Below are 18477 nucleotides of genomic sequence, written 5' to 3' on the forward strand. Positions count from 1 at the left end.
AGGCAAGAGCTGATACTCACAAGAGAAGGCGGTCAACTTTCGGTCCATCCTGCCTCTGAAGGCCAATAGGAGGGCTATACACTCTCATTGCTCCAACTGTTCAGTTCTGTGCCACAATTATTATTCCCCTTTTATAACTTTCAGGTAGTACTGGTGATTTGTGAACTATTTATAGATATTAACTATATTAAGGTTCTATGTGGAGACTAACATAGGACTGACTCATGTTTCTTAGAATATGTTTTCTCATCATGGCCAAGTCAAATATTAATTATATGAGCAGGAACCAAAAACTATTTAATAATGATATAATAATAAAGGGTATTGGACTAAAAAGAATTAACACTTAGACATTTACTCTACTGACTCTATTAAAAATAAAACTTAAACATAACAGTAGTAATATATAACTTATAAAGCCAAATTATAAGACTTATAACAAAACAGTAATCTTACTAACGCTCACTACTTCTGATTTTACTCCCCAGAAGCAATTATTTTCAATACTCTGGTACTTACCTCGTTTCTAAATACAGTAATTCATTTAGAACTATTACTTTCAGATTTTTCATATTTAGATGTTATCTACTGACTTCCTACTATACAAATGATTTAATTCCTACATCCCTAGCCCCCCAAAACTTTTTCTTCTCCATTTTTCCAATAAACTCATAACACCACTTTGGATACACCAATATTCACGTATCACATAATTCGCTGCTGATCACACTTACTTTCTAGAACAATTTCTTTCTTACTCTAGTGCTACAAAGTAGTACTTTTTTTATTTGATTCTTTTTCTATATACCTATCCCTACTTCACCCCAGACTCTCCATTAGAACTGTAATCCCAATCAACATAGTCCAACATAGCAGAACCATAGTCAGGTTTTTCTATTCTTTTGTTTTGCTTTCCCTCAGAAACACCCCATTCGGAGCCTTCAATCCTCCTGGCACCAACTGGCAACTGCTCCCTAGGTTTTGATTTCACCTTAGTCGAGCTGGGAATTGCCCATCTCTTTCCTAAGGTGGATTTCTTATCTCCTCGATGCTGTCATGGGTTCATCATTCTTGCTTCACTCTTTCATCTTAACGGAATACATCTTCCAATAGCTTCTTAGGAAGTTGTGCAGAAGAGATCTCCTCTCAGGATAGAGATTCTCTCAGGATTTTGAAGCTCCCCCACACCTTAGTCGCTCCCACCACCCCTTACCAAGCATTTGAAATCTTACTTATTCCAGGACATTCTAAAATTCCACAGTGAGAGGCCTTGGTGGGAGGTCTTTGTATTTTTCCCAGTTACTGGGCTGGATTTTTGGCAGGCTTTTTTGACCTAGACCAGAAGCTAGCAAACTGTATACAGCCCTAGGGTCAAATCTGGCTACACCCATTTATTTCCATGTTGTCTATGGTGAGCTACAAAGGAAGGGTCTAGCAAATGACACAGATGGGCCACAAAGCCTAAAATGTTTACTGCCTGGCCCTTCCCAGAAAAAGTTTGCGGACCTTTGATCTAGATGATCAATGAGTTCTAGCAAATTTTCTTGTTATTTATTTGCAAATTCAATTTCTTCATGTTTTTGTTCTCCTCCCCACTCCCCAAATAATAACAGAACTTCTATTATTTGGATGCTGAACCTTCTAATCTGTTCTTCTTACTTTACTTTCTTTCTCATATGCCACCTCTTAGTTTTAGGACTATTTTCAGAGAATAAATTCCTCAACCTTAGTTCTCAAAACTTACATTTCTTTCTTTCTTTCTTTCTTTCTTTGAGATGGAATTTCACTCTGTCGCCAGGCTAAGGTGCAATGGCACAAACTCAGCTAAATGCAACTTCCACCTCCCAGGTTCAAGCAATTCTTCTGTCTCAGCCTCTCAAGTGGCTGGAACTATAGGTGCGTGCCACCAGGCCTGGCTAATTTTTGCATTTTTAGTAGAGACCGGGTTTGACCATATTGGCTAGGTTGGTCTTTGGAACTCCTGACCTCATGATCTGCCCGCCTCAGCCTCCCAAAGTGCTGGGATTATAGGCATGAGCCACAGTGCGCCGGCTCTTCTATTTCTCAAAAAAAAAAAAAAAAAAAGGCAAGGTAGTTTTTTTAAAAAGTTTCCAAGTTTACTTTCTTGTTCTCTGAGTGATCCATTTAAAATAACTATCAATTTTTATTTCATCAATGAAATATACTCTCCTGGTTCTCTGAAGCTATTGCATGCAGTATATTTTTAGGTTTTCTTCTGCTCCCTGCATTGCATCTGTTTCATACAATTTCATACAATTTCAACTCTCTGTTTTGGTCTTTCTTTTATAGAAGTTGGCCTGAAAGGTTTGATGATCCTTGGCTGTCTGTTCATATTTATAAGTAGCACCAAAATTATCAGAGGCCCTTAAGTAAATAAGCTTCACTGGCAAGGATGAGTGTCAACATCTCTGTCTTCTCTTGGCCATGGCAATTTTCCCAAAGAGGAATCTTAGTTTCTTGCTGGGCTCTACAAGTCTGGCTACCAGTATCTAGGAGCTGAGCAAGGGAAAGAAACCAAGTTGGCTAACTTTCACCTAATTCCTCTTTTCATTTGGCACCTCACCCACATCCTCACAGCTGTGAATTTATAATGCAAACTGATGTTTCTCATTACACATTCCAGTAATAGTATAGAAAAAGGCCAGTTAAACAGCCGAAGTTAACGGACAATTTCACTCAGTTTATGAAGTATAAAGTTGGCCTGAGGGTATTTTATTGTGCCTCTGAAGATTAAATCAAGTTTTAAAAAATGATTTTTATATAAATAACCACATGAAATAAATTTTGGAAATATAATTTCTACTGGGAACCAAACTTCACACTAGATTGTGCTATACATCCTTCCCATTTGCTAGTCTACACAACCGGATCCAGTCATGCACTACTATCAGCTGAAAGAAAGTGAAAACCAGTACTAAGCGTCTATATAAATATTTAGTATATATTTTAGAGTTTTATAGTATCTTTTTCCAAGTATAGTTTAACCACAGGCAAAAACAGATTGTATGGGATATATGTCAAAGAAAAATGACAAATACCTTTCTTATAATTTGAAATTTACTAAAGTGATAGAAAGCAAGATGCTTTTTTAGTATATCACAAATTCAGGAAAAGAGTTTTAAAAAGCAATTTCTTAGCACAGTATATAAGGCCCTTACAAGGTGGACACAACCTCATCTAACCATACCATTGGTCCTGGAAGGGAAAGGAGGAAGCGTACTCACATTGCATGTGTGTTTGCATCTCCTTGCCTTTACACGCCTACTCTTTCTTCCTGGAATGCTTTTCCCTTCTATGACTGGAAACTCCTACTTTATTGCCTCTTTAGGCACAGCTCAAAGAGCACCTCCTCCATGAACCTCCCACCAACTCCCAAAAAACACAGAAAATCCTAGGCAGCAAGAAAAGAGTATGTTATCTTAATCAACTCAACAACCTTCCTAGGTAATGCCTTCCCTAGCACCTGGGAGGTCTCTAAAAGGCCGTTTACCAGCTAAACGTCAATAATTTCTCCTCCAAACCATGGTTTAGAGTGGGGGAAAAATTAGGCAAAAGTGAAGAAAATTACTACATTAAAGGTCAAACATATATTTTCTGTCTTATACCCCAAAACCTGCATATGAATTAATTCAGTACCAGAAATTTCTTGACTTTTTATTAGAAATTTTATTGAGATTTCTACTCTCAAATTAGCCCATAATGTTCACTGCAGAGGTAATACTCAAATGTAAAATAAACAATTAGGAAGAAAATACAAAATATTGTGTGATTAAGTTACAGGAATTCAGAAAAGAAGAACATCAGTGTGCCTGGAAAAGAGTTTACAGAAAATGACAATGTAGAAAGGATATGAGAAGAACATATCAGAAGAGGTGAATGCCACACACAAATACAGAGGGAAAGATGAGTATGGTGTACACAGAGACAGTCATGGGGGTGAAACACAAACACGGGGTGAGTTCCTAAATGCCAGGCCAAAGAAGTAAACTGGATGCGAGGAGAGGCAGCCATAAGGAATGCTGAGCAGGGAGATGAGAAGACAGGAGTGTCTGGATTCTTATTCAGGTTGGTAGATTGAGCAGTCCTGTAATCTTCCCCAAAATTCTACTAAAATTCCAGAAACATCATTAAAATGCATTTAAATAAATCCATGACCAAGTAGAAAACTGAAGGTGGTGGTCATTAGTAGGACAAATTTATCATGAGATTTCTAGAAGACAGAAAGGGTAGGAAAGAGTTATATGTTTAGAATTCTTCCCTAGTCTCCTAGAGATTAATATTCAACATCTCTACTTAGATGTCCAGTAAAAACCTGAACCTAACATCCTCAAAATTCATCTCTGACATCCCCCAACAAGGCGTGCTCCACAGTCTTTCTCAACTATTAATGGCAACTCCATCCTTCCCACTAGCTTAGCCTAAAAACCTCAAGCCCTCTCCTTCCCTCATACCCCACCATACAATCCACCAAGACATATAAGGATCTGACTTCTCAACACCCACTTCTATTACCTGGTGGAAGCCACCATTATCTCCTGCCTAGTTCACTGCAAAAGTCTCTTAACTGGCTTTCTTGTTGAGCTGCTGTCACAACCCTGTACCTGCCTCAAGTCGTCTCTCAATAGTGTAGGCTCAACAGAGCAGCCTGACTGATTCTGCTAAAATTTTAAGTCAGATCATGCCTATGTTCAAAACTGTACGGTGATTCTCCTTTCTCTCAGAGTAAAGGTTAAATTCTTCACAGTAGCCTGCAAGGTCCTGCATGATCTGACCTCTGTTACGCCTTTGACCTCATCTCCTAATACTCTCTTCTGCTCCAGCCTCCACGGCCTCCTTGTTTTCCCTTGTACACACAAGCACCATCCTTCCTTAAGGCCTCTGCATAGAATGCATTTACATAGATATCTGCTTGGTTAATTCCTTCTTTTCATCTCAATGAGATCTACTACCCTGACCAATCTATTTAAACTCACAAGTACTGAGACTAATAAGTAATGGATGGAAAAATAAAATAAAATTACAACCAGCACTTCCCTCTGCCCCTCCACAACATAAAATCCTCTTTACTCTGTTCCATTTTTCCCCATAGCATTTACCATCTTCTAGCATATCATGTCATGTTTATTGTCTGATGAGTTTAAGGCTTTTTGTTCCCTCCACTCCCTCCCCCTTCCCAATATAACTTAAGCACTTAGAACAAACAATGCCTGTGACATAAATAAATGGAGCAGTGGAGGCATCCATAACCCAGAACACATACTGAAGACGGTCAAAGCAGACATGGGAAGAGGAACCTGGGGAAGATCTAACTTGAGATTAACAAGTAGAGAGAACGGGAATGAGCAGTGCCACAAAAATCAAGCTGATTAACAAGTATACACACTGTCCGCAGAACAGCTGTATGTACCAGCTCCTCCCCTGTCCTCCCCAACCCCAGCTCAATGGATGGAATGGCATTTACCACGGAAGACTATTCTTTAAAGAAACTGAAGAAGCTGCCTCAGATGAATTGGGGCTTCCGGTGGAGCTTTAAGTAGCTCAGCATTTGTGCGGTTCTGAGGCCTGCCTGCTCCCCATCCTGGTACTCCAAAGGTTAGCCTGTCAGCCTACTTACTCTGCCCACTTTCAGAGAACTCCCAGTCATGGAAGAATGCTGCCCAGCAGAGAATGATTTTGTATTCTACTACAAAACCCTATAGTAATATCTGAAGATAAATGTGTTACAGAAACAACCAATACTATTTTCAACTTTTTAGTTAAATTCGTCGCATGAAAACCACAGTAGTCACAGATCACTTTATAATTACAAAAGTAAGACTTCTTGAACCATAAAACATTTTGAATTCTCTTAAGTGTATTTACAATATTTTCAACGTACCTTGAGTAGAATTTTTACAAAAAAAAAAACAAAACAGGTATGAAATTTTATAACATCTCATGTCCAGCATAACAAGTATCTGGTAACTTATTAATGATAGTTGCAAAACTTACTAATATAAGAATAAAAGTTGTGACTCTTAAACAGCTGACAAGACTTAAACACAGGATATTCAGTTTTGTCTTCTGAAGCATGAAGAAAAAGCACAAACAATAACTTGCAAATTTACCTTCTCTGAATTTCCAATTCTTCTTGGGATGGGCCATTTTGAACTTGAGCAGGTAGTTGCGAGTTTTGTCTAGGCAATGTTGGCCCTACAGAGGGAAAAAACATTACAGATGAACATTATCTTCATATCTAGCTGGATAGAGGAGATAAAATCATAAGAATAACATAAAATCATCACATATTTACAAACGTGTCTTCCTTTTGTCTAGCAAAATAAAATATAAGCTTTACATAACACAGAGCAAATGAAAGACTGCAACATAATACTGTCATCATCTCCAGAAGGCTTACTTGAAACAAATGGAAAACATCAACAATAAGGAAAAAGAAACATTTATATATGAAGAGCTTGAGTAAAACAAGTGTTCGATGAGCATCTGAAGAGGCACCTAAGCTTGACATTTTCTAAGACAATGAGACATTCTCTTTGGGGTAATTATTCATGAAGTGGAGAGGGAAAACTTAAATGAAAAATCAGAATTCAAAAACTCACCTAAATAGAACACTGGAAATGAAAAACAGGAGAGAGAGAGAGCATGAGAACCTTATTACTAGACTCCAGTATGCTAAAGCATTTATCAAATTTGCCCAATTTAAGCTGCCATTTTTGTCTAATGGCCTAGCATTTCCAGCACTGGTGAAAACAAACATTTGCTAAACTTCCATATAGTAATTAACCTACTGAACTGAATTTTTTAATGTAACAGGTAATTTTAAGTTTTCATTTAGGGTAAGAAGGAAAAAAAAAAAACTTGCATTCATACAACATGGTTCTGTCATGAGACACTAATGACCATCCATTCCCACATACCATGTACAATGCAGACCTGCTTTTTGCATCTTAGATAGAATGCCACTGAATTATGGGACATCTTAATGTCATTGGATATAAAAATTAAATCTGTCACAAAATGAGATAAATACTGGAGCTAATATATAATACCTAGGGTTAAAATAGAACAATCTTAAAGTCTAATCCAGTAAACAAGAAAGTAAAGAAACAGTAATTATCTTCCACTCTTGGAGAAGAATATATGAGTAATGCCATACTACATGTATTTGTGAATTCTAGTGTACCAGCAAATGCTCCTAACAGATATTTTGAAAGATTTGTAGACAACTGGTATTTAAAAGTTACGAAATAAATGCTTCTGTGTACTAAATTCTTGTAATCTATGGGCTAATCATGCAAAGTATTTTATAGTAGTGGAGTAGATTTCACAACCGGAAGATTTACTAGGATGTAATGCAGTACTGGTGTATCACAAGTGTGGAAAAACAGAATTAACTTGATCTGAACTTACCTAACTTTTTTTCTCACCTCTTTACAAATGTTTTTAGATTAATCATTTCATTTGTCCTCTAAAGACAAACTGATGACAACTGCAGTGATATATTAGATTTCCTAAGACTCTGCTATTTTGAGAACCAAATAAAGGAAATATTAAAAAAATTAATCCTATGTAATCAATAACCAAAAAAAAAAAAATCCAAAACTTTTGAAATTAAATATACACGTAAATGTTTGTATAAATGAAAATACATGATTGCTGTCTAGCAAACAGACTAGAGTTCTTTACTTGGGAAATTAAAATAATGATGTAAAAACAGACTCTCCCATTAGGCTATACACGAATGTTTAATACTTTACAGGGAAAAGACCTCTCTTCTGGGGACATACAAAGTGCAGGAGGTGGGGGGTAAATCTGAGGTAGCATGAAATTATTTGGGGAATGTACTTTATATATCCAAAGTACTAAATGTGAGCATTTAGCATGGGCAACACACATGACTATTATGTTTTAACTATTTTTAAAAATAATGTTTACTTGAGTATTTAAGTTGAAAGCCTCAGGCTGCTTAAATAATGAAACAGCTGAATGTGAGTAGGTTAGACTTGTTTAGCATCTACCTCAAAGAAGAATGCAATTGTACTATTCACATCTAGGACAGGTGTTATATATCAAAAGTAATATTAATGAATTAAATTTGCCAATTAAAATCTCAGCTTTAATTCAAACTTATAGATTCAAAAAACATCAAAATTTCAACTCAATCCTATTTATTTTATTTAACAGGTTTTTAAAAAACTAACACAAGTTTAATGTAACTCACAAAAGCTGAGAAAAGAAAATCTTTTAGCAATTTACAGAACCTGCTTTGGAATATTTCTTTTTAAGCTTTTTAAAAGGTTACTAAGCAAATCTGTTCAGAAAGGAGATATTTTAGATGTGGGTAGTATTTTGTGGCTGTTATCATATAAAAAAAATTTACTACAGTTTATTACTGCAGCTGCGATGAAAAGCTTCAAGGAAGATCCTTTTAAAGTGGGGAGAATTCTGATCCTAGAACAACTCTTAACAATTCTTTTCTACATGGTTCTTTGTGATGATAATGGATTTTTGGGCCTTTTGTCTTTCCAGATATCCTTTAAATGGGTGTGTGTGTGTGTGTGTGTGTGTGTGTGTGTGTGTGCACGGAATCACTCCCCTTGGCACCTTTTCACATGTACATTTAATCTGGTGGTTCTGTTTGTTTCTTCTTCAAATTGTCAGGTTGCAGTAACTAGCACATTGAAATTTATGTGCATTTAAAAATTAATACGAACATACTATAAACACTAAAAGTTCCAGGTAAATATAAACTTAAGGTACACAATTACATTTTTCCTTCTTGTCAAACATTCTAATGGGCTATAAAATTGTTAAGTAATACCAAAGGCACCCCACATGACATGAAGCAGCAACTAGGATAAGGCAGTCTGTCAGCTGCTGCTGTATGTTCAGGAATATAAACATTACTTTACACAGGTCACATTCCTAAATAAGTATCTGTGTTCTCATAAAATGCAAAATAGGTACTTTCATAACCATTTCAGTGGGCAAATGACAATATTTTATGAGCATCATGTGGTGGTTAACAGCCCTTTGGGGAGGGGAAAAAGAGGGAAGAACAACCAAGGTTAAGAAATCAGTGAACCTGCTTTGCTCTATGTTATCATAAAGAATAGCAGCTGTTTGAGAGTTGTTCTCTCCCTCACAGCCAAAGATAGTGGCTGATCTTAATTTGTCCTGACTACAAGAAGAAGATATATAGCAAAGTTTGTGAGTTACTGTTTGTAACAGAGAAATGTGGCAATGTCACTGATACAGTATCCTATAAATGATGAAAATCAGATCAGGAGACTCTGTAATAGGAGCTACATGTCAGTCTTGCCTTCAATATTGAGTTTTGGTTAAAACACATTTCACTTAATGTCACATTTTAATTTTCACAATTAGCCACAGACTATTTAAAAACACAGGACTAAAAGACAAATCGGTGTTATTATATACACAATACAATCAAGTTTAAACTTAGCAACGTGGTAATTATATTGTTTGCACACAGTTAAATTAAAGGTAATAATGGGGGGAAATCTGCTTTTTAACACATTATTTTACAACTTTAAAGATTCACCTTCACTTAGGTCAAATCAATACTTTCTCTGCAATTGGGTAAAGTATCCGTTATTCTGCATATGGATCTCAACATATTAAGCAGAAAGGTATACAACACTGGGTGGGTTTTCAAAATGAGCTAAAGAGAGTTCTAATAACACAAATATCAATAATCATTCATGGCTAGTTCAAAAGATAGCCCGGAAAAACCCCCAGGAGGAGGCAGAAAAATGAGGAGAAAAAGTTACTGATTACATACTTAATCTGCAGTGTTTAATTGTGGGATCTCGGAGAGAGAGGAGGGATTTACGAACAGCCACACAATAGGTTCACTACTGTAACTGTGACCTCTGGAACAATCCTAAAATATAACTTTAAGTGACTAACAAATACATTAGCCTTTTCTTTTCTTTCCTTTTTTTTTTTTAAAGAAATTTGCAACACGTACTTCTTTGCCTAAACCAGAAAGTACATACATTTTAAAATAATTCTTTTCATAGGTTAAAAAAAACAGTATCATTAGTATTGAGGAGTCACATTAAAAATTCTGAGTCACATAAAGTACATACACAGAGCTGAACACTTTATGTAAAATTGGAGCAATACTGTATATCATTTAATAACTATCTCTCATAAAATAATCTGGTTAGCAAGGTACACATGAGTCAGAAAGGTATATATGAGGTTTCTTTTCAAAGCTCAAGTAATTAAAGATAACTCTTTGGAACTTGGGTTTTTAAAACAGAAAGTTTCAGAAACAAATGGAAATAAAAAGAATTTAGACAAGGATATGTATCTATCTGTGTATACACAGATAGATACGTATCCTTAGGTATATATCTTATTATCTCTAATTTGAGGTGGCTAAGTGACATACCTGGTTTGTCCATGCAAACAATACAAATATGTGCACACGTGTGCATGAGAGTGAGAGTGAAAGAAAACAATCAATAAGCCTAAATTCACTCTTAAGTCACAGATCTCTAACCTACTGAATAAAGGAGGCTGTCAATCAGAAATCAACCTATTAAAGCAAGTAATAGCTTACATCTGCCTCACAACATGCATATCTAAAATTAATTCAAGTTAAGCAAAAGTTCCCTTTGCTAAGGCACATTTACATTCCTCAAAACATATTAAGATGGACATAAATTTTTTCTTTAAACTCTAAATCAAAAATTTGCTCCCAAACAAAAAAACTAAAAACAAAAATGTACAAACAAACAAAAACCCCTCTCATTTGTGTTGGAAAAGGTGGACGAGAATAGTTTTAAGAACCTAATTCTAACTAATTCTAATCCTCACTAACAAGCCAACTCAGAGCTGACCAAATCACCTACATGAACCACAACAAATATCACAACATAAAAACAATAGCTTGCTATATATCCCAAATGTCACAAACCAGACTATGGCCTAAAAAAACAAAAGTTATGGAAATGCGCAAGTAGCATGTACCACAGCTTGAAAAAGTAATGTAAACATAATGTTGCTTACCACAGAAAATACATCGCAAATTAGTGCTGTCCTGGGTAGCAGTAACCTTGCTCTGGGCTGCAACAGACACCTTGGTGTTAGAAGCTTCGAAGGACAACGGGGCCATCTGAAGAACTTCACATAAACTAAAAGGTGCTTTGAAATGTTCAAAATGTATTTATACATACGTCCTATCTAGATCCTCATCCTGGAAGCTCTGTAATTTAATAAAAACGCATCCTCTTTAACATAGGCTCTTAAAAAAAAATTTATGCAATCTTTTTTTTGTGGAAAAACCCTATAAGCAGCCATAGATCAAATGATGCACGTACAACTTAGTTATTTCCTAAGTTATATGGTCAAAGAGCACAACCAGCATTTTAGGGTTATATATTTTTTAAGTCAATGAAGATAAGGTAGAGGAAGTCAAGATCTATGGCCATTAGTGTTAATTTCACAAGATCTATCCTCTCATTTAGGAGAACTGAATCCGAAAAAAATTTAGGCTTGGAAGTGCTTAAGATTAACTCATTCCTACTAGTTGGAAAAAGACCAAAGCCATTATAAACGGCCCACTGCAATAAAGAGTTTTATATTCATTGATACAAAATAAGAGTATCTTTGGTTTGCTAAAAATCAGCTATTCATTTTTTACCAAGCCACAATTTACTATTTTTTTCTCAATATATATACATACTTGACAAAATGTCTTATTAAAAAAGTGTGGCCAGATCAAACAGCCATTTATTTAGGCTATTTACATTAAATTTTAGCTTAAGTGTCAATGAAGTATATTCTTTTTAGGAGAAAAAACTCAATGAGAAGGTGATAATCTATGAAAAGGGGAAGGATTTATCTGAAATCAAAGTGACACTCAAAATTGGGATGAGAAAAACAAAACTTTTTTTTAACTATTACTTTAGTGACATCCAAAACTTTACATCAATAATTTTCTGTAAAATCTTAAAGAAATTCTTTTCAGCATGAGCAAGATTTTCTTTTTCCGTTGGTATTCACCAAGAAACAATTAGTGGTTAAAATGCACTGGGGCTTAAGAAAGCCCACATAAAGGCAAACAAGACAGTGCTTTAGATCTCCTCTAAGACTGTATTATTTAAAACATACAACTCGTGCTAACTAAAAGTTTTAGAAAAATCAGAACCAAACCAATATAATTTAAATAACACACATCTAAAAATTGTAATGTCTTAAATAAGATAATTTTTCATCATTTTTAGAAATTAGATTTAACATAATCCAATTAAGTCTTGCTTTGAAAATATGACATATACTGTATATTTTTTTGCAAACACAAAATAAGATTGATAAATGTCACCTTTGCTAAGTACTTCCAACCACCCAATCTATTATTAAAGTTGCATGCACAATATTTATTTACAGTAATGACATAAGATATAGAAAGACCACAGGCGTACATATAAAATGTCTACCAAGCTAATGAAATCATTCCACAGGAGATAAACAATTTAGAATATTTTCAATCACTATATTTTAAGTTTAAACTGTTTTTTAAAGATCTGTCTTACCGATGTTTGCAAATGGCTACTTCTATAAAACCTTTATTAAAGAAACATGCCTAGTCTTCAGGTTTTACCCTTCAGTTCCTTTATTCCATATTTAAAGAGGAAAAAAAGCCCCATAAGAACAATTTTAAAAACTTACAAGAAAAACCTGAGAAATTATCTCTTCTTTGACAGCAAAGAAGCTGCCACATCCCATTACCAATCATGTTGGCAAAAAGTCATCTGACAAGTGTCAGAATGCAGGTAAATCATTATTGTTGCATAAGACAAAATATTTCCAACCAAGAATTCCCAGTCTTTCTCACAGTTTAAACTATTAACATTCTTGCACTTCGTTATCTTTAAGCATCTTCTTTCCAGACTTTAATTTCATACTATCATGTAAAATATTGATCTAAATTCTGATAGGTTGCTTAAATTCTACTGCAGTTTGCATTTCCTGAAGATACTAAATTATTCATTCCATTATATGCATAAGCCTAACAGAACTTCCTGCTTAATACTGATGCCATTAACTCTTTCTTCATTCAGTCAGGGGAGCAGAGCAGAATAAGGGAAAGAACACTTATTGTCCAGGTTGAGTAAATTCAGTAATACGATGTTTTCAACATAGTTTTTAACACTAGCACTGATGTTACATAGACCTTATATTTTACCTATGAAAGGACATTTCTCTTTAAGTTAGCCATATTAACTTTTTTTTTTTTTTTTTTTTTTTTTTTTTGCATGGCTGTCCCTTTATCGCTAATGCAGTTTTCAAACAGCCATCCTTCAGGCTTACCCCTGACTTTAACATACTTTACCGTTAGGTGTTTTGTATGAGCCGGGAAATGCAGAAATGGTTGGGTGAGTTACCAGTAGTGGAAAATGACAGGCTGTTTAGATTTGATTGGCATGACTGTATTTTGTTACTATATATAATTACTATAGTAAACTCTGCATTCATGATTTTTACAACCAGCAGTTTCTCCTATTAGCAATTAGTCCCAAGGCAATTGGTAATGGGGATATGACCCATCCTAGCATTGTTTCTTACGATTAACTGAGATAATGTTTGCTTAAAGACTGGCTTGAATCTGACTTGCATTCTCTGGAAGGCTGGTCAGTTGAGTGGGTGAGTGAGCACAACATCAGCATCTAAATTAGTGGTGTTCACACTTCAGACCATCAATAATGCCCCCAGGTATTTCTCACAAGATTACAAAGTTCTATGCAATACATTTTTGAGACAGTGAAAGCAAATGTGTTTATGTTTGCTCAAAGGTATCTAGAATAGAAGGGAGGCAGATACTGCTATGGTACAGTTGCTGCATTAAAAAAAAAAAGTTACCACATTGCAGGGCACTGTGCTAGGAGGCATAAGGATTACCAACAGTAAATTTTATTCAAAGCAATGCATTTTTAAAGTGGCATTTTGAAACATTTTCAAAAATATTATTTCAAGTTTTAAAATTTGATAAACTTTTATATATATCAGGAAATGGAGTGCATATATGGCTATACATGAAAATGTACCATCATAAACATCTTCCCCCCCCCTTTTTTTTTTTAACTCAACCTTAAGGCAAAACTGTATATATGATTGGGTTTTTTCCCATCCTTTATTTCTTGTAATCCTCTCTCAAATTATGACTCAAATTCATTTTATTCCCTTCTAAGCCAATATGAAAATGACTGCTAACAGTTGATAACTTGCTGACAAATTATTCATCTGCACTGGCAATAGCCTTAATATGTTCCTCAGTCCACCATGTTTCATAAGCCATTTATTTTTAGTTGTGAAATGAATGGCCCTGCCTCTAGCTAAAGACACTTGAAGAGGCAACAAGAAGTTGCGGGGCCTATCATTTACCAATCCTGTCATATCCTAATGCCTCCAAAGGCAAGAGTAACCTGTGTCCTCAGGTTCACTGCTCTGCTTCCTCTTCCTGAACACAGATCAAGACTTGCCCATCAAATGCCCTCCTACCATTTGTTACTAAGGGCATTATTAAGCATATGCTCAGAAAAACCACCACATTCTGGTAGAATGCTACTTTAACACAATTAGCTTCTATCAGAGTGTTTGTTGACTCTTTAATCAGTGCTCTTATCTATTCACTTACACAAACCAGAAATCCACTACCTTTTCTTTTACTCCTATTTAACCAATTTTCAAGTCCTGTTAATGCAACCTCGTAATTTCTCTCTCCAAATTATCTCCATTGCCACTGTTCTTGTTCGACAATCCCTTGCTTAGTCATGTTCAGGGTGGGGCAACTTGTATCCCAGAAGCTTAACATACATCAGTTGGGGCAGGGAAGAAAATAGTAGCACTTCATTAATTTTTCTCATCCATTTTACTATTTTTGAAAGTCTTATAATGTACTCAACATGTCAACAACAAAGTACATACATATAAATGATAAACACACATTTACCAGGGGATAAGCTCAAAAACTGAGAGACCACCGACCTAGACAATTACATTAGCATCATCTAATTAAGTTGCCCATTCCAATCTTGGTATCTGTCCCCCTCCCCACAGCAGCCAGTGATGCTTTAATAATTAACCAGATCAAATCATCGCTCTTAGTAAAAACTCTTCAACTGCTGCCCACTGCTCTTAAGATAAATACCAAAATCCAGTGCTTGTCCCCCATGTGATTGCCACATATCTCATTCAATTCTTACTCTATTGCTCTCTAGGCTCTAGGTACACTGTCTCTCAATTTCTCAAACATGCTGTATCACCTTTCTTCTGCAGAGCCTTTCTGACACATGCTGTGCCTTCTACTTCTGATATTCTTTTCTTGGTCAACTGGTATGCCTCTTTTTGTACCAACTAGAACTTTCTGGCAGTCAACACTCAGAGTTACTATTAGCCCTCAGAAAACTAAATTCACTAGTAATCTCACTTCCTACTTCAGGTTTTACTGTACATGTTTTTTTCTGATTAGCCACTTCAAGAGATTTGAAAGGAGAGAAGCATAAATATAAAATTAGATAATATCCAATTTCCTAAGAAATATGAGGAATCTGTCTAAAGACTCTCAGGAGAAAAATTTTAGAATGATATTAAAATTATGCAAAAAGCTTCAAACTTATATTTGGGCACAAAAGAAAGAGGGTTTGTTTTGGTTTCTTTCACTCTGGATGCGAGTGGGCAACAGAGAGAAAATAAACCTGGAATAGCCTAAAAGGCTGAAGTTTCAGGGGAAAATGATAAAGGCGCCCAATTCCATAGGTAAAGGTGGGGACATTCAAGGTAAGAGAATACCTCACATCATTTTAGGGAAACATAATTTCACTCTCTTATCCACATGTAAAAAACTGAATCTCCTTTAACCAAGATAGGGGTTTTTATTCTTTAAAAGTATTTTAAAAGACTTTCAAAGACCATGTCTGTTTTCTCCCACTTTTATAGGAGAAAAAAAGAATTAAGAGAAATACAAAGGCATGAGGTTTCTGATAACTAAACTAACATACTTAGGGGTGGGAAAAAATGAAGGCAGTGGAGGTAGGGCAATTTTGGGCAAGAAAACTGAGCCTGGACCAAGAGAATAAACCTCAGACATTTCCACAATTTGGTCAAGAATTCATCCCTGTTTACACTCAATCTGGTACTGAAAATGCTACACAATTCTCCTTTACATAATTTACCAGGTTTTAAAATGTTTATTAAAAAGAAAACAACTAAAGAACCTGAGGAAGGCTTCTTGCTTTGATTTTAATCACTTTAAAAATTCTTAAGATTTAGCCATTACTTTTCACTATACACCACACTCACACAATTAAAATGAGCCAATAACTAAAACTAAGAAAGCATGCCTAGATACATGAATACATGCTTTTTAACTAAGATTTGCTTTTCAAAATGCCATGCATGATAAATGCTACAAGATGTATGAGCCCTGAAAACAGTACACTAATTGAAAGCCAGTCACAAAAAAAACTCACATATTTTATGATTCCATTTATATCAAACATCCAGAACTGGCGAATCTTCAGTGACAGAAATTATATTAGTAGTTGCCAGATGCTGGGAGGTATGGAGGAATTGGGGGTAAAGGGACAATGACAAGGGTAGAGGGTTTCTTTCTGCTGTGATTAAAAACGTTCTAAAATTGGCCAGGCACGGTGGCTCAGGCCTATAATCCCAGTACTTTGGGAGGCCAACGTGTGCTGATCACGAGGTCAGGAGATCGAGAGCATCCTGGCTAACATGGTGAAACCCCATCTCTACTAAAAATACAAAAAGTAGCCAGGTGTGGTGGCGGGCACCTGTAGTCCCAGCTACTGGAGGCTGAGGCAGGAGAATTGCTTGAACCCGGAAGCCAGAGGTTGCAGTGAGCCAAGATAGCGCCACTGCACTCCAGCCTGGGCGACAGAGTGAGACTCTATCTCAAAAAAACACAAAATGTTCTAAAATTGTGGCAAAGGTTGCACAACCCTGTGAATATACTAAAACCACTGAATGGTACCCTTTAAATGGGTAAACCGTATGGTATGTGAAGTAAAGCTCAATAAAGCTGTTACGGAAAATAACAAGTGCCATGCTGTGCATCTGTTCTTCATCTCACAATTGTTTATAACACAAAGTTTAAAAATATCCCAATGCCTACTGCTTTTTCCATTTTGAAAAATATTAAGAGGTGATTGGTGGAATTTTCGGTATTTTTATTTTCTTCTTCATGCTTTTCTATACTGCTTAAATTTTTATAAATAGCACATGACTTTATCATCAGAAAAAAAGAACTTATTCTCATTTGAAAAACAAAATGCTATGGAAATTACAGTTCTGTTAACAAGAGTGGTTCTAGATGGACGGAGCTCTAACTGGCTCTACTTTGTTTTTTGTTTTGTTTTGAGGCAGGGTCTTACTTCAATTGCCCAGACTGAAGTGAAGTGGTGAGTTCCAGTGCAGTGGAACCTCAAACTCCCAGGCTTAAATGACCCTCCCACCTCAATCTCTTGAGTAGTTGGGACTATAAGTGCATGCCACCACAACCAGCTAATTTTTTAATTTTTTTGAAGAGACAAGGCCTCACTATGTTGCCCAAGCTGGTCTTAAAATCTTGGCCTCAAGTGATCCTTTCACCTTGGCCTCCCGAACTGCTGGGATTACAGGCATGAGTCACTGCGCCTGGCCTAGCTCTAGTTTCTAACAAGAGAACTGGACATAAAGAATGAAGTGACTCTATGAATAACGCCAACATGACCCCAAATGTTTAGAAAGACTGCAAAGCCAGGACCTGAATACCCTTTCCAAACGCCAGAGCTGGTTGAGAGAAGGCATACAGTGGCTGTTCTGCCACAACACTACTTTCCAGGAGGAATTAAACCCAAAGGCATTTTTTAGGTCATGACTCTCTCAGTACATATCCATTCACGATGGTTCATCAAAAACCAGGACTGTCCTAGTTAAACAAAGACAGCTGTCTCCTTTTCCATGGAATCATATTGCCCTTGCCCTTCTCTATCTCTCTGCACAATAATTTCTGGTATTTCAACAAGCTGCTTACCGAGAAGCAATCTCTATCTAAAACAACACAGGACAGCTAATATTTAAATGACAAAATTGTCCACATTTACTTTTTGAAATTCAAAAATATGTAAAATTCTATTAAAATAGTTTGGTTGAATACATAAAAATCAAATAAACTGGGTTTGTCTCACATGGGATTTACTAAATAGAATTAAAGATGGCCAGGAGTGGTGGCTCATGTCTGTAATCCTAACACTTTGGGAGACTGAGGCAGGACATTGAGGCCAGGAGTTCAAGCGCAGCCTGAGCAACGTAGCGAGGCCTCATCTCTACAAAAAAATTAAAAATTAGCTGGGTGCAGTGGCATGCACCTGTAGTCCCAGCTACTTAGGAGGTTGAGGCAGAAGGATCCTTTAAGCCCAG

General features: G+C 36.0%; 1 protein-coding gene across 1 annotated transcript in view; it reads right to left on the minus strand.

The window, feature by feature from the left end:
- Positions 1-18477, minus strand: part of ENAH (enabled homolog (Drosophila)) — a 154970-nt gene that overhangs the window by 29675 nt on the left and 106818 nt on the right. The window contains exon 4 of the mRNA XM_011997949.1: positions 6129-6213. Coding sequence (XP_011853339.1) covers positions 6129-6213 — 85 coding nt within the window. The remainder of the gene's footprint in view (positions 1-6128; positions 6214-18477) is intronic.

Source organism: Mandrillus leucophaeus, unplaced genomic scaffold, assembly GCF_000951045.1.
Source record: "Mandrillus leucophaeus isolate KB7577 unplaced genomic scaffold, Mleu.le_1.0 Scaffold550, whole genome shotgun sequence".
Classification (NCBI taxonomy): domain Eukaryota; kingdom Metazoa; phylum Chordata; class Mammalia; order Primates; family Cercopithecidae; genus Mandrillus; species Mandrillus leucophaeus.